The following is a 24,055-nucleotide window of genomic DNA, read 5'->3' as shown; positions in this document are numbered from 1 at the left end:
TTGTAACATGTCTATCCTGTGCTACACTATATATACAAATGTGGAAACACCTTCAAATTAGTGTATTCTGCTGCTATTTCAACCATACCCGTTACTGACAGGTGTATACAATCGAGCACACAATGCCAGTACTGTTTATACAGTATTTAGGTGCAGGAGCTCCACAATACTTTTGAGCTAATATTCTATAAGAGGAACAGGAGCTCAAGCAGTTGATATAATACTAGATTGCATGTCTTTTTTAAGAAAATCATGAGCAAATATATTTTCTCCATATTGTATTTATTGCTATAAAACTCTTGTTAAAGTAATTTCAAGTTGTTCAAAAGAATTTCCTATCTAATCTGCATAGTGGCAGAGAACATTTGGCCGGCGCCCGTGAACAAGCTCAGAGGAGTCTTCTGTGACGTAATTGGGAAGTGGGTGGGACGTTCATGTAAATGAACTTGCATGATCGATGCAAAATTTGACAGATGTATTTACTGTTCTGCATATGCTAATGTTTCAAATAGGTTTAAACCAGGGTCACATTCTGCAGTTGGCAAAAGAGTCGTGAATGCTAATTTGATAGTGCTCTAGAACTCCCATCGATTACTTTTTCAATAACCACGACCACAAGCTGTCCTTTACTGCAGACTACTGCAGTATATTTTTTTCAAAAAGATGACATCATCCTAATGTCCCTTAAAGGTATACAGCTGAGATACAGACATGAAACAAACGCCATGGTGGCTCCGGGAATGGAGTGTAGGTAATAGTCCGTTGTTCATAATTTCAGCTAAAACGGTGAAAATGAATGACATTTTCTTATTTTGACATTGGAGACCGCTGTGATCAAGCTTTTTAACTATTGGCAACGAAAGACGTTGTATCTCATAGGCCAACAGGAAGAAAACAGAAAAACTATCCAATCAGCTTGGCTGTTGGATCCAGGTGGTAAATTATCCTGCTTCTCTCTGGAGTGTATTTTTTTGTATTTTCCAGCTTCCCCTACGCCGCCATTAAATACCAACAGAACGGTTGTTGGAAATGGGGATTAAAATGATTTAAAGCCCCGGAGAGACGGCAAAGGGACGGGGGGAGGGACGGGGGGGTGTTGTGCAATTGCATAGGTCTCGAAGCCCCGCACAAACGGAGCACGGAAACGTAAATATGCGGCTTCTGGCCAAATAAAAGCTTGACTTCGGAACATACGGATTGGGTTTCTTTGGGAAGAATCGAGTGGATAGAACCGGGGACAAGCTCGAGAACGGTTTGGTTGTGCTTGGAAGAAGAGTGTCAACACAGGAAAAGGTAAACAGACGCCCATGTTCAAAATGTTATGTAGTTAGCATGTCAGATTTGTCACCACTTCTGTATGAGATATTGTTTAGAAACGAAGCAGTAAATAATAACGTTACCTTTAGCAATTCATCATAAATTGAATAGGTAACGTTAACTAGATTATTTTCATATTTACCAACGTTAACGCGTTAGTTGGCTACTGTTCGCTAACTAGAATTTGACAAATACAGTAGCCTCTAGCGAAGCTAACGGGCACAACATTGTGTGTTGAGGAATCTTGTCTTTCACGAATGTGTTGAATTTTGCAGAGCATATTGACACACTTATAGATTCGTCTGCTCTACTCATTGGTGTCTTAGTCCGTTACATCGAAAGTAAATGGCAACTGTACTACTGGTTAGTTAACTAACTTGTTTGGTACAGTAGTTAACTAGCTTTCCACCGCTACTTCAGTTAACTACGTTAGCTATCTAGCTAGTTGTATCAGATGCCACGGCAGCTTGCTAGTTAGATAACAAGATAGGTGACCGATATCGTATTGACCACACTCTCCCTTCTAGTGACACTAACTAGCTAACATTACTAGTATGGCACATTGACGTAGGCACGCCCAACGCAATATTCGGTAGCAACTCTAGCTACCGTTATCTAGTTGTCTTGTTACATTGATCAGTTTAAATGGCTAAGTAGACTCAATGCACTGAGTTGTTTGAAACCAATTAGGTACCAATCCAGGCTATAAGACTGGTGGTTTCAACTTTAAAATGTAGTTCTAAACCTAGATCTGCAGCCTCTTGAAATGTGTGCTGCAACAAGTCAGGGAATAGTATTCTGTTGTGATAATAGCTAACATATGTCTAAATTGCTTGAGTAATTGCAAACATTCCTCTATATGCACTTTGCATGGTGTAGGTTTATGTCGAGGAATATTTAAAACATTTTTAATACTTCACTGAGAGAGTGCAGAGTACACTGTTTTGCGCTGATCTAGGACCAACCTATCTCGCCCCTATTGAAAACCTTTTAGTTTACCCAAATAAAAACCTCATGGGCCTAGGTCAGAGCTTTGGGGGCGAAACTTCTCAACTGCATTAAGGGTCATTATTGGTACAAGTTTCAGTGTTGCCTGGTGTTTGGTTTCATCTGCCAGGTAACACAGCACTGTTGTCTGGCACGTTTGCTTTGTATCACTGGATATGTTTAGGTGTCCGTTTTAAGTCATGGAGGCAAGTCAAGATTGGGTTGCGGCCTGCTACTCTTGACACCTTGTTCTGTGAGTTCAGCTGCACTGAGCCTCAGGCTTTGATTAACCACACTGAGAATTAGTGCCAGGTCAAGATCACACATCATTGTAGCTGTTTGAGCAGGATTGATATAAATGCCAAGGCTGTTTATCATGTCCTGCTCATCCTGTTTGACAGTGTTCAACAATGATCCAGAAGTTGTGAAAAACAAGTGTTAATGTAGCTTTCTTTGTTTTTGTGTCAAAGTTTTGAGGTCTCAAATATCAGGTCTGTTACTTTATGTAATAGGCTATCTGTAATAATAGACTAGGCTTAGCTAGACTAACTAATGATGTTCATGTTTTTACTTATGAAAACATTTCCTTTAAAACATGACATCAATTAAAGTCTAAATGTGTTCGTTCTATCTGTGATCTTAATTCTGTGTGTCTCTGCATGATGACAGTGCAGTCTGTCTGTGATCATCAAAGACCACTATGGCTCCTCCTCCTCAACATTTCCTGTGTTTCTGTTGCCCTAGCATCCTGCTTGCCTGTGTGATCTCCTTAAGTGGAGCTGTGGAGCGACAATGACCGAGCTGGGTACCAAGTGGGCCTGTGAGTACTGCACGTTTGAGAACTGGCCCTCGGCCATCAAGTGCACCATGTGCCGCGCCCAGAGGCCCAGCGGGGGCGCCATCATCACTGAGGAGCCCTTCCGGAGCAGCCCTGGCCTGGACACCAGCCGCCAGTGGGAACCCCCAAGCCTGAGTAACAGCCCGCCCAAGGGAGGCTCTAGCCTCCTAATCTGCCCGGACTCCAGCGCCCGTCCGCGTGTCCGCATTGCAGACGCCCCCGAGACCCCCTCCAGCAAGTGGTCATGCCACATTTGCACCTTCCTAAATTGGCCCCGTGCCATCCGCTGCACCCAGTGTCTGTGCCAGCGACATCAGCAGGAGCAGCACCACCATGGACTGGCACAGCAGCCACGCAGCCCCACCGAGTCACCCCAGACCTCAGGCTCAGGATGCCGGCCCGCACCCCCCTCCACCCCTACCGACCCCTGCGAGGAGTATAACGACCGCAACCGCCTCAACACCCGCGCCCAGCACTGGACCTGCGCCGTCTGCACTTATGCAAACTGGCCCAATGCGTGCAAATGTGTAGTGTGTGACCACCCTAGGCCCAATAGCCTGACAGAACCTATTGAACTGGCCTGTGAGCCAGGGAGCCTACCACCCTCAATACTCAATGAGCAGGACAGGGACAACAGGAGGGGGGTTGTGAGTGTGGGAGGGGGCGGCGGTGGATTAGTGGGGTGCAGTGGCGGCCAGAGGAGGTCCCCACCCACCTCCAAGCGGGAGGCGGAGGTTAAAATGGACTTTCAGAGGATCGAACTGGCTTCGGGAGCCGGAGTGGGGAGCATAGAGGAGCAGCAGGTGGACTTTAAAAGGCTCAAACAGATAAAGAACAGGATGAGGAGAACTGACTGGTTGTTTCTCAATGCCTGTGCAGGTGAGTCGGTGTGTGTGAGTGGATGCAAAGAAATCAAGGTTCTCTCTCAACCCTGTTTATTTCTCTGTATTCCCAGCTGTGGCGAATGAGATGCTCATTATGGTTGAAATACCTCCCCTGTATTTAGTTACTTCTGTTGTTAAATGGGAGTTCTCTATCTTGGGTGGAAGTTAAATATTATATCTGTTGCCACTGAGCAACAATTAAGGCTGCAAGTCTTGAAAAACAGTAAGTGTTATATTGTACATTTTATGCAGCGATGTAACTGCTTCACTGCTCACGCTGTGAGAGGAGAGGCAGCAGCAAGCTGAGTGGGTGGATGGATGGATGAACTGTTGGGAACTGCTGTGCTGACTGGAGCTAGAGGTTGAATTCCTGTCTGACTACAGTGCAGACGCATACCAGATCTTGCAACGCCTGGATAGGTATTTACCATATCAGCTAACAGCATAATATGATATAGGAATCTGGTTCCCGACTACAGTCTGACATGGCACACAACCATTGGTTAATGCAGTGTAGTCAGGTAAGCACTCGGTCAGAGGCTTAAGGTTCACTTCCCATCCTCCCCCCTGACAGATATTCCCGTTTGCTAGACTGAACAGCATGTGCGAGACCACTATATGTATCCCCCAGCCTCTGTCAGGCACAGTCTAGGTAGTCTGTGAGTGACGAGGATACTCGGCTCTCCCTTTCAGAGGGTGTCCCTTGAAGCTTTGAATCAAGGGCTAGTCCAGACAGCCACACTGCCCCTTGAGGTTTATGAAGGCAAGCCTCATAATGGTGACTGAGTGGATTCCACTGCTGCTGTCTGGACTACATTTCAGACAGGATTCCATGGGATAGCTAGCTTCCTCCCTACTGTTTATAGTGGAGTTGCCCCTCCCAGTCAGTTTGTCCGCTGATACAAATTTTCTCCCCATAACAAAGTATTCTCTCCAGTGTCTGAGGTACCCAACTTATTACTGTGAAGGGGATGCTAAGCATGTCCTGTGTGTACTGCAGGGGAACCCTCACTGTCAACAGACACACACCCTGCCTTTCAGTCCCAGGAGCTGGTAAACAGTGGCCACAGCGTGCGGCTCTAGACAGGCTAGTAGCCCGCAGGCCCTGCACTTAAAATATCTGACTGGTGCACAAGTCAAAAATAAACAGGCATTCACATCGAAGATGACCTTCGGCTTTCTGTTCGCAGCCCGGAGCCCTATTATGTACACTCTACTGGTGTAGCGTTACATGTTTTTTGTATTCATGTTTAGTTGTTTAAACAAGCTGGATGTAATGAATCACAAACGAGCCTACATTAGTTTCCAGGTAGTATTTTTCACAATGATCCTTATTGGAAACTGGAAGTGCCACTTTCCTCAGTAAAATCTGTCATATAATTATGCAGGCTAGGCCTTTGAATGTTAATTTAAAACAAAGCTAAATCTGTAACATGGTGGCATTAACAATGCATTGTTGGAAGTACCCTCTATAAAAATTGCATATGCAGGAGCAGTTTTTAGTCATGCTGCCTGTACTCTCCAGAAGCTAGGACGTGTGCTCACACAAAGACAAGATGCCCATTTGTATTAAGGGCAGTCTGCTTGACTGAGGGAATGCTTGTCTGCTTTACGGCCCACTGGCTTATGCCACAGCAGGTTTGTTAGCTGAGTTTGTAATAATTTTTTTCCTGAACAAACCATGCTGGCTGCAAGTGGTCCTTATGCTTCAGGAGGGTTTCCCTGACAACCTGTGTGTGTGTGTGTGCCGTTTTACATATGGATGGGCGTCCGTTTGACACCTAAATGAATCGATGAAAGGAGTGAATGCACAGAGGCTACAATAGTAGTCTTGTTTGAGTGTGTGAGTGGGTAGATCAATTGAACAATGAAGAAAAAACCCATCGAGAGGCTTCAGCCCTCAAGTACTGGAGTTGAATACCCCTTGGCTTAGCTAGCACATTAACTAGGCTACATGACTTGGCTGCAACACAACCGGAAATGTGATATAATTGGAGATTATTATATGACAGAATAGGAATCGTTTTCACGGGAAGAACTTTGGATAATCCCAACCTTTTCAAAACATTACATTATGTGAAGACTTGCAGATGCTCAAGGTGTCAAAAGTATCAATGCCATAACCTGTTTGGAAGATAATCTGTCTAGGCTATATGACAGGCCTTTTCTATGTTGACATCTTATTTTGATTGGCCTATTCCAAGTAAGCACTAAGCAGGTGAAGATGCACTTGGAGACTTCTCCTTACATCTGCTGAAACCCTGCAGATATTAGCTTTCCTATTGACCTACATCTCGGTCCAGTTGTGCCATAGTTACTGTATGCAATCAGCTGTAGATCAAATCTCTTTTCTTAGGGAGCGTACTGCTAGCCCTGCATCGCACTCTACCTACCCTAGGCTATATCATGCATAATATCAGGAATCTAGCCATGAAGCTACTGTGGAAAGAAGTCGTAAACAGGCAACATGTTCTGTAGCTGGCGTGTGGCCAACTCTATTCTGAAGCGCTAGCTTGTTATGTGTCACTGGTTGTCACAAGCTACTGTTATGCCAGACAACCTGTGATGTAGTGCCGACACTGCCAGTTGGAATTCTGTCAACAATTGAGAGCTACAGTAACACTACAGGCCTGTTGCTGATGCTTACTGTTCATCTGGGCCTCTGTCTGCACTTCTTCCTTGACAGGCCATTAAGTGCCCTGGCTTTCTGCTGCCCTGGGATCAATCACACTGACTCCACTATTTATGCAAATTCAATCCAAATTGGTTTCCTCATAAGTGTCTCCTGGCTCTGTGAAATGTAGATATGGACACATAGCATATAGGCTTAGCACTTTCTTTTCTCCAGTCCTCTCCTATGTGACAAGTGAAATTGTAAACAACATTACTTGCATACATAACATGTTAAAAAGGCCCCCACCAGAGGGCAATGCCACCCCCATTTTAACGTGATTCCTGTCCAATTGCAGAAATTGTCCTTAAATGTTCCACCTCCGATGAATGACTCAGGCTGCTAATACATATTCACGAATTGAGGGTGGGAACATTGTGGGTGATGTCCATGTGGACTGGAGAAATAACAACAAGTAGGGCACTGATGGCTGTCAGTGTAGCTAGCTAGCAATGCTAACCGTATTTAGCAAACTGTTATCTGTTGTTGCTACACCTTATTCAAAGGATTAGCCAGCTAGGCTATGGCTGGATCTGGATTTGTCATAAGCATGTAGTGACAACTTTGCCACAGATAGGGGAAACGAGTATCTTTTGACTTTACCTCAAGTTTTGGCATCTTCCGTAAATTGCGGCTGCGAATCCGCCATAGAAATAGAAAGAATAAGGTGAAGATCCGGAAATATGAATAGCATGGTTCTCACAGCTAGGGGAAGGCTACAATGACTTTGCTTATGATGCATGCCACAAATTATATGTTACAACACCCTGAGTGCATCTGACATGAAACAAAACACCAATACTTGGTCTAACAACCGCATAAGAATCTTGTGGAATCTTCTTTCACGGATGCCTTTTCCATCTAGGAAAGAAAGACCCTTGTGATTTCTATCTGCACCGATCAAAGCAGTGGAGCGTGATCAAAACTTTTACTGATTCTGTTTTAAATGGCCTGGGTGAACAATCTTCATGAGTTAGGAAAGTGGATTTGTACAAGTGAAGATTTTTTTGTTTGTTTTAAAGTGGCAGTCAGCAGTAGAAACCATAACAAAGCAATTCGACTCGCCCCGGTTTCGGTAAAAAGCTAAGGGATCCCTGTTTCAAAAAAGAAAAGTCCTAAAAACATGTTGGCTCACTTTTTTGAAAAGAATATGGAAAACAGGCTATAGGATGGAAAATACCAGTGTTTTGACGTAGGTAGAGCCGACTAGCAATAGCTACCTACAGTAAAAAATATTAAAATCTATTTACTTTGAGTCAGATATCGATATTGTCCAAAGATAATAGCGCGATACGTAACTGTAGCGAACATTTTGAGTAAAACACACTTATATTTTGGGTTCTGATGGGGTACAACCGTTGAACTAAGCTCATGAGACATAAGTTATATTCTTCAAGAATTAATGGGAACATATCGAAGTCCAAATATGGGTGTAGCATCTGCTGATTGCCCCTTTTTAATGTGATGGTCATGAAAATATTGTTGGAGTTTTCTCTGTGTAGTGGAGGCCTGCTGATCTGCACCTGGGTCTAACTTGATCGCTGGTACTAATTTACAACATTATTGATGTAAATGAATTAAATAGGCCCTTTCCCCCATGTTCTGTGGGTAAAATCAGCGCGTTCATTCATTTTCTGTCTTCAATAATTGTCAATGTTCTCCACCCTCCCTAGTATAGAGCAACTCTTTTGTATCCATTTCCTTTGATGTTTTGTATATGTGTGGTAAAGGGTGTGTGAGTGCTACTCTTGACTATGCAGGCAGGCACACCCAAACTAATGGACTGCTGTGAGAAGTGGTTGTGATCCTGTCCATCTCTTCCTTTCTGACAAGCTCCAATCGGCACAGTTTGTCCTCCCACTCCCTCTGTTCCTACTCACTTTTTCCTCTTTGTTCCTTTCTCAATATTTCTACTTTTTACTGCAGTTGAACAACTCATGCACGCACGATCGCTCGCACACACATACACCCTGATTATGCTGCAAAGCATTGTGTGGCCCTTTTTTTTGAGTGTAGAACAATGGTTAGCCAGGGAGTAATGTTGTGTAATGTGCCAGAGACTGCTAAATGGGTATTCCAGAAATGATGGGAGGCTGGTAGTAGAACTGAATGTTCTCTACTTTTATCTTCCCCAACACATTATAGTATTTTTTTTGTTTTTGTTTTTTTCTCAAGTGTTGGTTTTGTTTCAGTACGGTAGTGGTAGTAAAACTACCCTGGTATCTACAGTGCATTCAGAAAGTATAAAGACCCCTTGACTTTTTACACATTTTGTTATGTTATAGCCTTATTCTAAAAATGGATTAACTTGTTTTTTCTTCTTCATTGCTCTACACACACTATTCCATAATGACACAGCAAAAACAGGTTTTTAGACATGTTTGCAAATGTATTAACTGAAATATGACATTTACATAAGTATTCAGACCCTTTACTCTGTTGGAGCACCATTGGCAGTGTTTACAGCCTTGAGTCTTCTTGGGTATGACACTACAAGCTTGGCACACCTGTATTTGGGGAGTTTCTCCCATTTTTCTCTGCAGATCCTCTCAAGCTCTGTCAGGTTGGATGGGGAGCGTTGCTGCACAGCTATTTTCAGGTTTCTCCAGAGATGTTCTGGCTGGGCCGATCAAGGACATTCAGAGACTTGTCCCCGAAGCCACTCCTGCGTTGTCTTGGCTGTGTGCTTAGGGTTGTTGTCCTGTTGGAAGGTGAACCTTCGCCCTAGTCTGAGGTTCTGAGTGTTCTGGAGCAGGTTTTCATTAAGGATCTCTGTACTTTGCTCCATTCATCTTTCCCTCAACCCTGACTAGTCTCCCAATCCCTGCCGCTGAAAAACATCCCCGCAGCATGATGTTGCCACCACCATCTTCAGTGTAGGGATGGTGCCAGGTTTCTTCCAGACGTGACAGTTGAACTCTTTGGCCTGATTGCCAATCTTAGTTTCATCAGACCAGAGAATTTTGTTTCTCATAGTCAGAGTCCTTTAGGTGCCTTTTTGGCAAACTCTAAGCAAGCTCACATGTGCCTTTTACTGAGGAGTGGCTTCAGTCTGGTCGCTCTACCGTAAAGGTCTGTTTGGTGGAGGGCTCCAGAGATGGTTGTCATTCTGGAATATTCTCCCATCGCCACAGAGGAATTCTGGAGCTCTGTCAGTGACCATCTTCCCCGATTGCTCAGTTTGGCAGGGTGGCCAGCTTTAGGAACGTCTTGGTGGTTCCAAACTTATTCCATTTTAAGAATGATGCAGGCCACTGTGTTCTTGGACCTTTTTTAATGCTGCAGAAAGTTCTGGGTACACTTTCCAAATCATGTCCAATCAATTGGATTTACCACAGGTGGACTCCAATCAAGTTGTAGAAACATCTCAAGGATGATCAATGGAAACAGGATGGACCTGAGCTCAATTTCGAGTCTCATAGCAAAGGGCCTGAATACTTATGTAAAAAAGGTATTTCTGTTTTAGATGTTTTTTTATACATTTGCAAAAATAGCCAAACTTGTTTTCGCTTTGTCATTATGGGGGTATTGTGTGTAGATTTTGAATGAATTTTGGAATACGGCTGTATTACAAAATACAAAATGTGTTTTGGCAAGGAATAGCCTACAAATGATTTGTATGGTAAACTAAAGAATTTCCACCTTGTCCAACAAACTGCATGAATGACTATTTGACTTTCTTTTTTTCTTCTTAAAAAATCAAATGTAAACAGCATTTTAGAGATTGTGTATGTACTATGTAACCTAACATGTCTGTTTACCTGCTCACTGATTCCCCCCCCCCCCCCCACACACACACACACACACCTTTCTGCAGGTGTGGTAGAGGGGGACCTGGCTGCAGTAGAGGCCTATAAGTCATCAGGGGGGGACATCGCCAGGCAGCTGACGTCCGACGAGGTGCGTCTCCTCAACCGGTCATCGGCCTTCGATGACGGCTTCACCCTGGTACACCTGGCCATCCGCTTCCAGAGGCAGGACATGCTGGCAGTGCTCCTCACTGAGGTCAGGACAATACACAGGCTCTGCAAATGTATTATCATAATGGTACAGGTCAAGAATTGTTGTCTTTATTCTACTGTACCAGTTCAGCTCGATTAAATATATGTAATCACTCCATCTCCAGGTTGTTCGTTTTATATTCATCAATGTTTTGACGATACCACAGATGCGCTCTGAGGACATAGTGGGTGTGATGTGTTGTGTTGACAGTAGGCTCTCTTATCCCAGAGTTAGTTGGAAGGACCGGCAGGAATGTGTCCCCTAAGGGGGAAGGGGCAGGTTCTACCTGGGGCCTGCTCAGAAGGGTGCACTGTTCCAGAACGTTCAGATAGAAATGGATTGTGTTGAACAAGGATTCAAATCAGGCAAATGAGTCTGTTCTACTCATTACATTCCTCTCTGCAACGCTCTGAACGTTTCATCTGTGTACCTGTGGCGTTCTGCATTAGCATCGAATAGCCCCCGCGATATGCAACTTTTCAGGGAAGTCAGGAACCAATATACTCAGTCAGTTAGGAAAACCAAGGCTAGCTTTTTCAAACAAATTTGTATCCTGTAGCACTAATTCCAAAAAGTTTTGGGACACTAAAGTCCATGGAGAATAAGAGCACCTCCTCCCAGCTGCCCCCTGCACTGAGGCTAGGAAACACTGTCACCACTGATAAATCTACTATAATCGATCATTTCAATAAGTATTTTTCTACAGCTGGCCATGCTTTCCACCTGGCTAACCCTATCCCGGCCAACATCTCAGCACCCCCTGCAGCAACTTGTCCAACCCCCCCCCCCCCCCCCCCCCCCCCCATTACTAGCCTATTCAACCTCTCTTTCGTATCGTCTGAGATCCCCAAAGATTGGTCAAATGACTGCCTCGCCTGGTTTACCAACTACTTCTCAGAGTTCAGTGTGTCAAATCGGAGGGCCTGTTGTCCGGACCTCTAGCAGTCTCTATGGGGGTGCCACGGTTCAATTCTCGGGCCGACTCTCTTCTCTGTATACATCAATGATGTCGCTCTTGCTGCAGGTGATTCCCTGATCCACCTCTACGTAGACGACACCATTCTGTATACACCTGGCCCTTCTTTGGACACTGTGTTAACTAACCTCCAAACGAGCTTCAATGCCATACAACACTCCTTCCATGGCCTCCAACTGCTTTTAAACGCTAGTAAAACTAAGTACAAGCTCTTCAAACGATTGCTGCTCGCACCCTCCCGCCCGACTAGCATCACTACTCTGGACGGTTCTGACATAGAATATGTGGACAACTACAAATACCTAGGTGTCTGGTTAGACTGTAAACTCTCCTTCCAGACTAACATTAAGCATCTCCAATCCAAAATTAAATCTAGAATCGGCTTCCTATTTCTCAACAAAGCCTCCTTCACTCATGCTGCCAAACATACCCTCGTAAAACTGACTATTCTACCAATCCTTGACTTCGGCGATGTAATTTACAAATTATCCCCCAACACTCTACTCAGCAAATTGGATGTAGTCTATCACAGTGCCATCCGTTTTATCACCAAAGCCCCATATACTACCCACCACTGTGACCTGTATGCTCTCGTTGGCTGGCCCTCACTACATATCTGTCGCCAAACCCACTGGCTCCAGGTCATCTATAAGTCTATGCTAGGTAAAGCCCCGCCTTATCTCAGCTCACTGGACACCATAGCAACACCCACCCATAGCACGTGCTCCAGCAGGTATATTGCACTGGTCATCCCCAAAGCCAACACTTACTTTAGCCGCCTTTTCTTCCAGTTCTCTGCTGCCAATGACTGGAACGAATTGCAAAAATCTCTGAAGCTGGAGACTTATTTCTCCCTCTCTAACTTTAAGCATCAGCTGTCAGAGCAGCTTACCGATGACTGTGTACAGTTACAGTGAATCTGTACATAGCATACCTGACTACCTCATCCCCATATTATTATGTTGCTCTTTTGCTCCCCGGTATCTCTACTTGCATGTCATCATCTGCACATCTATCACTCCAGTATTAATGCTAAATTGTAATTATTTTTGCATCTAGGGCCTATTTATTGCCTAGCTCCCTACTCTTCTACATTTGCACACACTGTACATAGATTTTTCTATTGTGTTATTGACTGCACGTTTGTTTAACGCTTTGCCTTGGCCAGGTCGCAGTTGTACATGATAACTTGTTCTCAACTGGCCTACCTAGTTAAATAAAGGTGAAAAAATAAAATGTGGCTTTCATTCTCCCTAGGTTGTATTTGCAGTAGGAGACAGTTTTATCATTCATGTGTCCCGTTCTCTGTGTCTAGGTGTCCCAACAGGCAGCTAAGTGTATCCCAGCCATGGTGTGCCCTGAGTTGACGGAGCAGATCCGTCGGGAGGTGGCTGCCTCCCTGCACCAGCGCAAGGGAGACTTCACCTGCTACTTCCTCACTGACCTGGTCACCTTCACCCTGCCAGCAGGTCAGCCTCCCTCTGACCTATTATACACTACCTGTAGTAGTTTTATTTAGCCTCGTTACTGTGTGTAGTTATGTGGTAGTAACTACCTGCAGTAGTTTTATTCAGCCTCGTTACTGTGTGTAGTTATGTGGTAGTAACTACCTGCAGTAGTTTTATTTAGCATCGTTACTGTGTATAGTTATGTGGTAGTAACTACCTGCAGTAGTTTTATTCAGCCTCGTTACTGTGTATAGTTATGTGGTAGTAACTACCTGCAGTAGTTTTATTCAGCCTCGTTACTGTGTATAGTTATGTGGTAGTAACTGTTTTGCTGCTCTTCTACTGTAAAGCTTCTTGTCTTCTATGATGGTAGAATGCATGTTTTTTTGGTGGTCGAGAATTGCATAATGGTATAGATGTTTCCAACTACTCTGAGTGAAATGCTTTCCCTAGTACCAGCTTAGGCTGAAGCAGCGTTTCCCAAACTGTGGGGCGGCCACCCCCATAGAGGTAGGGTAAGATGAACAAACACTGCTTAATTATACTACTAGAGAAAAATAAGATGGATTTCTACTCACACTTAAATCTTGTGATCGTATTTTTTAGATTAAAAGCATAAGATTACTTTAGGTGGACTCTCGCAGCATGCTGCTCCGCCTGATCTCTTCCCCTTCTCTCTCCCAATAAACAAACCCTCACATCTGTGAGATAACTTGGAACAAATTAAATGGTGCAGTCAACTTAAACATGGTCAATTCATAAGCACGAATAAGAATTATAAAGATAATTATTTTTTCCAAAGTGTGACGATAAGCGCATATTGCGAGTGATAATTACTAATGGTTATATTGTGCTCAATGTTAAGTTGAAAGACAACTGTGGCAGTATTAGAAACCTTGTAATGTCTGGTTTTTAGTAGGCTGCAAAATTGAAGGGCCTAATATTTCTCAAGCCTGTTTCTCTACTGGAGTCAATCTGTCTCGCTATGTTCCCCCATAAGAAAAGATGGTGCATGAAGAAAAGGTTTGGGAAGCACTGGGCTGAAGATAATTTTTTGGGTGCTTTTTCCCCCACAATTGCATAGTTCTAAAAGCAACTGTTGAAGAGATGATGGTCTCAACTTTCTGTATGTTTTACATTTATTTCTCAACTCTCAATATTGAGCATTTTTGCACCGTTTTACAACCAAAGTAACCTGTACTGCTTTGAGATAGAGTACACAAAGCATGTGTGGACAGTTTGAGGTCAATAGACTTCATTGAGTAGTATGCTGGAATGTTAGAGAAATCAATTGCATTTCTAACTAGCAGTCTATTATATTTAGCTTAGTGAGTTGTTTCCACTTCCTTAGATGGAAGTGAAATTAGTATGCAAATGAATCTCTATTGAACAAAATAAATCAAATTCTGGACCACTATATTGAGGGTAGAATCTAACAATGGCATACATTTCTACCCAAAATTAATGAAAATCGCTGGTTTAGGTTAAATTGAATTATGCTTTCCCATTTGGACATGAAAAAATGTAACATCTTTTTCTTGAATCATACGATCTCAGTAGCACTGTGAATGACTTTCTAAAATTATTGCAAATTGTTTCTGTTGTGTGACACGACGGCAACATTTTGGTGAAACCAAATCATAGGCCGGTGCCACCAACTTAACCAGTGCCACCAGGGGGAAAAGTTAGTCTGGAGCCCTGCATAGCAACATTGTATTTTCTTATGTACCACGTTTTTGCTCGGGTAAGCAAGGTTGAGTCGACAACTATTTTGGTTGAATTCCTCCTTGAGAAATATCCTACATTGTGGTTGAAAATTAGAGCCACAGGGCTGGTAAGCAGTGATGTCTGGTTATGCAGAGTATTTGGGGGAGCGTGCATTGGCTTCCGACCGCTATAGAAGCCTCGCTGTTCTTTTGCACAACGTCAATGCATTCATTTGTTGAGCTGAAGAATAGCCGCTACTGTTGCGAAGTTCTCCAAGCACACAAAGTAGCTCTAGTGTGGAAAGAAAAGGACACACACACAACAAAACATGTTTTGACATTGGGTAGAAAACAGTCAAATGTGGTGTCTGTAGCTTGCAGTGCTGTCTGTTTTGTTACAGGGCAGCTTTGAGTCCTGCTAACCTCAAGGGAATTAAACCCAAATCACTTCAGCCTGGCTTGATTTTTAAGGCGTGTGCAGGTCAAGACAGATACGTGTTCTTCTCCAAGCTCCAAACTTCATTTCACTATTGTCAAATAAATACTTGCTCTCTAACTTCCCCTTTTTTGTGAAGTTTTTGGAACTGTGTCATGTCTCCCTTGTGTTGTCTATCTCTCAAACCCATTGAATACCACTGTCTGTTTTTCTATACAGATATTGAGGACTTGCCCCCAACAGTTCAGGAGAAACTGTTTGACGAAGTGCTGGACCGAGATGTACAGAAAGGTGAAATATTGACTGACTTCCTGTACATTTCAGTAACTTATAATGCCGCTTTTACTGAATCATGTGTGAGACCCTTGTCATAGTCGACAGTGGAGGGCATCTGTATAGCTTCCTATCCCCCCTACTAAACGAGAAGGCTGCTGTATAGTGTTGTATTACAGGTCTGTTCCCTGCCTGCCAACAGTGTGCCTTCCCTGTCTGTTGGCCTGTCCTTATTGTGTGTGCTTGTGTCTGTGCTAATCAGGCTAATTGAGTTTTAGGATTTCCCTGATCCCTTACTGAATGACTACTTCCTCCAGGGACACACACAACATCAATGGGTTCCATACTGATTGCTTACTCTCTCTAGGGTGTCTTGTGACCTGTTAAGCTCCCCAGAGTTTGCAGCACCCCAAGGGTAACACGCCAGTGTATGGGAAAACAAGGTGACTAAAGTCATCTCTATACTCTCCTGTCTCTGTCTCTACTATGATGAAACTGTGAAGGCAGGTGTATCACTTATCCTTACGCTTGATCCCCTCCTTGAAATATCATAATTCCGGGTTCCTTTCCTGTGTGGTCCTTCCTGTCCGGGACCCTACCTCATTTGAAGTTGATATGTAAAATGGTTAGGGTTAGTTATGGATCGCAGAGAGCACTAACCTTTCTAGTGCCACCACCTGTCATGTCGGTAGCATCAAGGTGGCCCCTCTATCCGCACCTTGTCTTCATACATAGTGCAAGTCCGGCATCCCAATGGTGTCCTCCTTGCTGTCACTGTACTTCCCTATACTTTACACTAGTGGTCCCCAATCCAAATGCTCATTGACTTGATTCATTGAACAGGGATGTTAGTGCTGGGCTGGAACAAAAGTTTGCATGTAAAACCAAATAGTGGTTCATTTTGAAAATGACCCCATGGCTCGCTTTCTCTCTGTGTCTCTCTCTCAGAGCTGGAGGAGGAGTCTCCCATCATCAACTGGTCTATAGAGCTAGGCACGCGGTTGGACAGCAGGCTGTATGCCCTGTGGAACCGCACGGCCGGGGACTGCCTGTTAGACTCAGTACTGCAGGCCACTTGGGGCATCTATGACAAGGACTCCGTCCTCCGCAAGACCCTTCACGACAGCCTGCACGACTGCTCCCACTGGTGAGACCTGGGTCTGGGGTGTGTAGCTGGCTGGGGATGGGGAAAGGATGAGAAGGCTATGTGATTTACATAAATAAACAATCATATAATTTAGAAAAAAAGAGACCTTTCTCATTGCAAAAGGTAACACACACTTGACCTTTTACCACAGGGAGTTGGTACAGGGCCACTGACGTGTGTTCTGTCTGCAGGTTCTACACACGCTGGAAGGAGTGGGAGTCGTGGTACTCCCAGAGCTTCGGCTTGCACTTCTCACTCAGAGAGGAACAGTGGCAGGAAGACTGGGCTTTCATTCTCTCACTGGCCAGCCAGGTGTATATATATACACACACACACACACACACACTCATTTCAAATCAAATATATTTATAAAGCCCTTCTTACATCAGCTGATATCTCAAAGTGCTGTACAGAAACCCAGCCTAAAACCCCAAACAGCAAGCAATGCAAGTGTAGAAGCATGGTGGCTAGGAAAAACTCTCTAGAAAGGCCAGAAACTAGGAAGAAACCTAGAGGAACCAGGCTATGAGGGGTGGCCAGTCCTCTTCTGGCTGTGCCGGGTGGAGATTATAACAGAACATGGCCAAGATGTTCATAGGTGACCAGCAGGGTCAAATAATAATAATCACAGTAGTTGTCGAGGGTGCAACAGGTCAGCACCTCAGGAGTAAATGTCAGTAGGCTTTTCATAGCCGATCATTCAGAGTATCTCTACCGCTCCTGCTGTCTCTAGAGAGTTGAAAACAGCAGGTCTAGGACAGGTAGCACGTCTGGTGAACAGGTCAGGATTCCATAGCCGCAGGCAGAATAGTTTAAAACTGGAGCAGCAGCACGGCCAGGTGGACTGGGGACAGCAAGGAGTCATCAGGCCAGGTAAGACAGGAGAAATACTCCAGATATAACAAACTGCCCCTAGCCCCCCGACACAAACTACTGCAGCATAAATACTGGAGGCTGAGACAGATTCCTTATGCATACAAACATAAAGCTTTAAGCCTTTTAGGTGGCAGGACTTGATTTGGGATCAGCAGTGTACTGTAACATGCAAAATATTAAGAAATTACGGTCCATGAATTATGCCATACTGCTCTGACCATATAGGAAAGAATGCATAAAGCTTATAGGAAAGAATGAGTGAAACTTACAGGAAAGAATGAGTGAAGCTTACAGGAAAGAATGAGTGAAGCTTACAGGAAAGAATGAGTGAAGCTTACAGGAAAGAATGAGTGAAGCTTACAGGAAAGAATGAGTGAAGCTTACAGGAAAGAATGAGTGAAGCTTACAGGAAAGAATGAGTGAAGCTTACAGGAAAGAATGAGTGAAGCTTACAGGAAAGAATGAGTGAAGCTTACAGGAAAGAATGAGTGAAGCTTACAGGAAAGAATGAGTGAAGCTTACAGGAAAGAATGAGTGAAGCTTACAGGAAAGAATGAGTGAAGCTTACAGGAAAGAATGAGTGAAGCTTACAGGAAAGAATGAGTGAAGCTTACAGGAAAGAATGAGTGAAGCTTAATAGGAAAGCTCCTAAAGTGTATGAGAGCATCCACTGTTGTGCAACATTAAAGATTCCTGTATTTAATTTAAGACAAAGAACAACCTTAGGCAAATGCCTCTGTTTTAATACTTGAATCACATGGTGTTTACAGTATCGAGGCATGACTGACCAGGTGAATCCAGATGAAAGCTATGATCCCTTATTGATGGCACTTATTAAATCTACTTCAATCAGTGTAGACAAAGGGGAGGAGACAGGTTAAAGTCAATTGATACATGAATTGTGTATTTGCACAACTCAATATTAGGAAGGTGTTCTTAATGTTTGGTGTATAATAATAAAGAATCTGGCTTATGATATTGCTGGTCGTACATACAATCAGGCTAGCGTAATACCTAATAACAAGTAATAGCTCAAATCCTAATAGTATATTTTGTAGCTATACTCCACAAAGGTAGTTTAACATGCCTCTCTCTTTGTGTTGTTTCTCTCTCTATAGCCTGGAGCCAGCCTGGAGCAGACTCATATTTTTGTTCTTGCACACATTCTTCGTAGACCAATCATCGTCTATGGAGTGAAGTATTACAAAAGTTTCCGTGGTGAAACACTTGGTTACACCCGTTTTCAAGGTAAGGTGATGTTTGTTTTCTTTGGCCTCAGTCTTAAATTGGGAGGATTTAAAAATAAAAATAAATAAAAAGTAATACCTTTGATGTATTAAGCTTTAAATCCTGACAAGCAAAAATTCTTAAAAAATAGTGTTGGAGATGTATCTCTCCTTGTCCAATTAGATTGACGGTTTGGATAATATCTGCTACGTCAGACAAAGCCCTTTTGATGTGAATTAGGCCCAGCACATGAATCGTGGCACACGAATGATGCTATTTTTCGACTGGGTTTGCAGATTTTGCTCAAAGGCCAGTATACAATCAATAGTGAATTTTCCGGATTCAGAGGTGTTTTTGATTTATCACAGCAGTGTGTCACAGATGGAGGGACTACATATTTGTTTGGGGGGGGGGACTATCAAATAACATTATTTGTATCATTTTTTTATCCTTTTTTATATATATATATATCTCACACACACACCTTTGGAAGTATTCAGACCCCTTGACTTTTTCCAAATTTTGTTACATTACAGCCTTATTCTAAAATGTATTAAATAAATACAAATTCTCAGCAATCTGCACACAATACCCAATAGTGACAAAGCGAAAACAGTTTTTTTTAGACATTTTTGCAAATGTATTAAAAATAAATATCACATATACATAAGTATTCAGACCCTTTGCTATAAGACTCTTAATTGAGCTCAGGCACATCTTGTTTCCGTTGATCATCCTTGAGATGTTTCTACAACTTAATTGGAGTCCACCTGTGGTAAATTCAATTGATTGGACATGATTTGGAAAGGCAAACACCTGTCTATATAAGGTCCCACGGTTGACAGTGCATGTCAGAGCAAAAACCAAGCCATGAGGTTGAAGGATTTGTCTGTAGAACTCTGAGACAGGATTGTGTTGAGGCACAGATCTGAGGAAGGGTACCAAAAAATGTCTGCAGCTTTGAAGCCGAGCCCTTTTGTGGGGAAAAACTGATTCTGATTGGCTGGGCCTTCGAGGGCATAGGCCCACCCACTGGGGAGCCAGGCCCAGCCAATCAGAATTAATTTTTCCCCCACAAAAGGGCTTTATTACAGACAGAAATACTCAGTTTCATCAGCTGTCCAGGTGGCTGGTCTCAGAAGATCCGGCAGGTGAAGAAGCCGGATGTGGAGGTCCTGGGCTGGAGTGGTTACACGTGGTCTGCGGTTGTGAGGCCGGTTGGACGTACTGGCTAATTCTCTAAAACAACATTGGAGGTGGCTTATGGTAGAGAAATAAACACTCAACTCTCTGGCAACAGCTCTGCTGGACATTCCTACAGTCTGACTTACCTAGTTAAATCTTAATCTAATTTAGCATGCCAATTGCACGCTCCCCTCAACTTGAGACATCTGTGGCATTTTGTTGTGTGACAACTGGACATTTTAGTGGCCTTTTATTGTCCCCAGCACAAGGTGCATCTGTTTAATGTTCATGCTGTTTAATCAGCTTCTTGATATTTCACACTTGTCAAGTGGATGGATTATCTTGGGAAAGGAGATGTAAACAAATGTGTGCATCATATTTAAAAAAAAGAATAATAATTCTGGGATCATGAAACATGGAACCAACACTTTACATGTTGCATTTATATCTTTGTGTGTGTACACAAAAGTATGTGGACACCTTTTTAAATTTGTGGATTTAGCTATTCCAGCCACACTGCTTGCTGACAGGTGTAAAAATTTGTGGCTGAATGGAAGCAAGCAAATGTATATAGTGTTGTTCTTGTCTAATATTATGTCTTGTTTTGTGTGGACCCCACTATCTCATCTTTCACAGTATATTACTATTTATTTTTCCAATTCATCCTTCAATTTTACTGTATCTTATGAGGCTCTTAAACTTCTTTGTTCAATTTCTATCAAGATTCCCCTAAAAAATAAATAGTAATCATATTTCCCATTGTTTCTTCATTGCAGTCTTCACGGGGCTGACTGTCCAGTGCCCCATGCATTGAGCATACTTTTTGTGTTGCGAGAATGTTATATATTATTTTTGTATTATAGTTTTAAATTGAGAAGACCGAATTGATGCGTTAATCATTTGGTATATCAGTTTATAAATCCGATAACATGTTATTGGGACATAAAATCTGTTCCCTAAAATTAGGGCTAGTTGGGAATGCAAAATTTGAGGGAGTTGACACTTGATTAGAAACCGTCTGTCTCGTGGCATGATCCTTAGCATTGCATGACAGAAGTCCCTGACAAGATTCCCTAATGTACATGACAGAAGAATGCATGTTTTCCGTAATATATTCAGTCCGTGTTGATTAGTAAGGGGAAGAGGGAGTTACAATTGTTCAACATGATTGTTCCAATGCTGATACAGCATTCATGTGACTCTCTAAAATGAGTCAAACAATTCTGCCAAAATAATCCTACCCCAACCCCACTTCCTAACTATGCAGTGGTGCAGAAGAATGGATCACACTGTACATACTTTTAGAATATCTCTCAACATATGTTAGCTGTCAGGAGAAGGAGTGGTAGTGTAAAGCAGGTGCCCAATAAGGGCTGAGGGCGGGGTCCACGTCTGTGTACCCTAGTAAAAACAGTCTGGCTTGAGTTATCCTGTGGAGCCCGTGCAGCGGCTGCAGCCATAATGAAAGCTCTCTAACGATTGTCTGCCTGTGGTAATGTCATGCTAATAGAGGAATGATAGGCTACTGTTTGTGTTAAGGAGGGGCTGATGGGTGTCTATGGAGGGTGGGAAGGAGAAAGCTGTTTAAAACACAAAGCTCCAATAAAAACACAATGGCAGACTGTTGCACAGAGAGGGAGAGCAACTGTTCTAGACGCTTGAACAGTGGTTTGTGGTTTCAGTTGTGTTTACTTACACAGGCTGTCTGGTGGGTTAGGAGGCTGACTGAATAATCTAAGGGAAAAAGTGTCCATTGTGTTTAGGAAACTGTTGAGAAATATGTGTTCCTTTTCTTTTGGGTCTGGACCTCCCTTCCTCATTCATCTCTCCCTTTCTCTCTCCAGGTGTGTACTTGCCCCTGTTGTGGGAGCAGAGTTTCTGTTGGAAGAGTCCCATCGCGCTGGGCTACACGCGTGGCCACTTCTCTGCACTGGTGGCCATGGAGAATGACGGCTTCGACAATCGGGGCGCAGGCGCCAACCTCAACACAGACGACGACGTCACCGTCACCTTCCTACCGCTGGTGGACAGCGAGAGAAAATTGCTCCACATCCACTTCCTCTCAGCACAGGAGGTAGGAGGGAGCTCCCGCTGTGGTATCATGAATATGTATATGGACCCCCTGACTGGCTGCTTTAAGGATTTAGTCTGATTTTACTGTTCATGTTGATTACATAGTTCTATTATACCCTCCGCTTAGTGACTATAGTATAAAATGTATGTCTAGTAAGAGTCTTTTGCTGTTCTCGTGAAGTGGCTGGATTGTGAAATGTAATTTTCTCAGTATGAGAGCATCCTGTAAAGGTAACTAAAGATATATAGTCTCATGGTAGATGGTGTGTGTCTGTCCATGTCAGATGGGTAATGAAGAGCAGCAGGAGAAGCTGCTGAGGGAGTGGTTGGACTGCTGCGTGACGGAGGGCGGAGTGCTGGTGGCCATGCAGAAGAGCTCCCGCAGGCGGAACCACCCCCTGGTCACACAGATGGTGGAGAAGTGGCTGGACGGCTACCGACAGATCCGCCCCTGCGCCTCTCTCTCCGACGGTGAGGAAGAAGAGGAGGAGGAGGAGGATGAGTGATGAAACTGGTGTAGGCGGGGTCCCCAGGGGCAGGGGTCCAGCCTCGTTTTTTGTTTTTTTTCCACCTTTCCTGACATGGACAAACTGAAAGGGGAGGGAATCTTGAGCATCACCGCACCCTGGCAGAGGACACACACGCATACAAATATCTTAGAGACTGACAGAAGAAATGGTCCACTGCTACAAAAAGACCTGGGGATGATGGGAAATAAATGATTATAGTATACTAATGCTATTTATCTTTATTGATTTTCTAATGTAAAATCTTTATCCAAAAGTGTAAATGCATGTGGTTGTTTAAAAAAAGAAGTATAAGAAAATATACCAGCATTGATTCAGACATCTTTCTGTTCATTATGGGCACTGATGAAGCACACTTGCAAAATTACTGTTGTTTTTCCAGTTGAAATAGAGTTGGCTTGTTTTTTTTGATGGGCAGTGACTAAGCCAACATCTTTGAGTCATGGGACCCAACGGAGAACTGGCTCGATTGTGTAATATGAACTTAATTCTTAATACTAAGCACTGCGCATTTATTGAAAGACATTTCTATATGAATATAACTGCTTGAATAAAGGTCGTTTATTAAGCTTTGAGATGGCAGTTCAAAGTCACTAAGGTTTAGGAGACAGATCATACACATGGATGTTTAGTTTACCTTTTCCCTGACTGGCTGAAATGAAATCTTGTTTTTAATTTCATCTCCAAACTCATTTTACATATTTATTTGTTTGGGAGCTTTTGAGCTAAGGAGAGCTTTGATTCTCTGTATTTTTCTTTCATTTATTATTTAAATCTAGATGGTTTTTTTTTAGGCTGCACTAACATTTTTTCGGTGAGGAAAATAACAACCATCTGTAATGGTTGACTTCAGTTCTCGTGTGATTCAGTATCTCATTTGAATGGTTGGTGATTTTGGGGAGGAGCGAGTAAGACATTCAATCCAACATTAAACCAGAAACACACCAGTTTCTTGTCATATTCTCATTTTTCCTCTGTTGCTATTCCTCCCTGTCAAGTTTAACCCATGGTACCTGTGTTTTATTTTTCTCTAATGTATATGTGAACATCTTGAATTGAGTTTAAGGTCTTTGAGGGACTGCACATAAACCAAAGTTCTAAAATCATGCTTTAGCAGTGAAGGAAGTTTCTGTTGGGTTTCCTTGCCGTTGAGTACTGTAACTTTTATTTTGGTGTATTACAATCTAGTTATACACGTTTTGAGCATCACCTGTATGTTGCTTTGTATTTATGCAATAGTTTCAGATCTGACTGATGGTTTGTGGATTTAGGTAAAAGCCTGACCTCGCTTTAGCGTGTGTGGCACGGACAGGAAAAAATAAAGGAAAACCTTTTTGAATGTCCAATTATGAAGTCTCTAAAATGTCAACTCTGTGATGTGGTGGTGTTTGAATGTTTCAGTATGAATTGACTACAACTTGATGCATCTGGTTATAAGTATCCTTTGACATCCCTTTAACAAAGTGTAGACTATCCTAAATT

At 43.0% G+C, this 24,055-nt stretch overlaps 1 protein-coding gene across 2 annotated transcripts; it reads left to right on the top strand.

Annotated features, from left to right (window-relative positions):
• The first annotated feature begins 621 nt into the window (after positions 1-621).
• On the top strand, positions 622-23,922 carry LOC129836386 (ubiquitin thioesterase Zranb1-like). Of its 2 annotated transcripts, XM_055902472.1 has the most exons (10): positions 643-1,293; positions 3,049-4,021; positions 10,515-10,702; positions 12,991-13,144; positions 15,485-15,556; positions 16,487-16,685; positions 16,877-16,997; positions 18,680-18,809; positions 21,818-22,047; positions 22,331-23,922. In XM_055902472.1, the coding sequence occupies exons 2-10, from the start codon at positions 3,097-3,099 to the stop codon at positions 22,550-22,552; spliced, it is 2,241 nt and encodes a 746-aa protein (XP_055758447.1). In that variant the 5' UTR covers positions 643-1,293; positions 3,049-3,096; the 3' UTR covers positions 22,553-23,922. The 2 variants fall into 2 exon arrangements, with proteins under 2 accessions (XP_055758448.1, XP_055758447.1); XM_055902473.1 differs by lacking the exon at positions 15,485-15,556 and having other exon boundaries at positions 622-1,293.
• The last annotated feature ends 133 nt before the right edge of the window (positions 23,923-24,055 follow it).

This window comes from Salvelinus fontinalis, chromosome 37 (genome assembly GCF_029448725.1).
Source record: "Salvelinus fontinalis isolate EN_2023a chromosome 37, ASM2944872v1, whole genome shotgun sequence".
Lineage (NCBI taxonomy): Eukaryota > Metazoa > Chordata > Actinopteri > Salmoniformes > Salmonidae > Salvelinus > Salvelinus fontinalis.
Note: the sequence above shows the minus strand (reverse complement) of the source record. Positions and strands in the feature narration are given on the sequence as shown.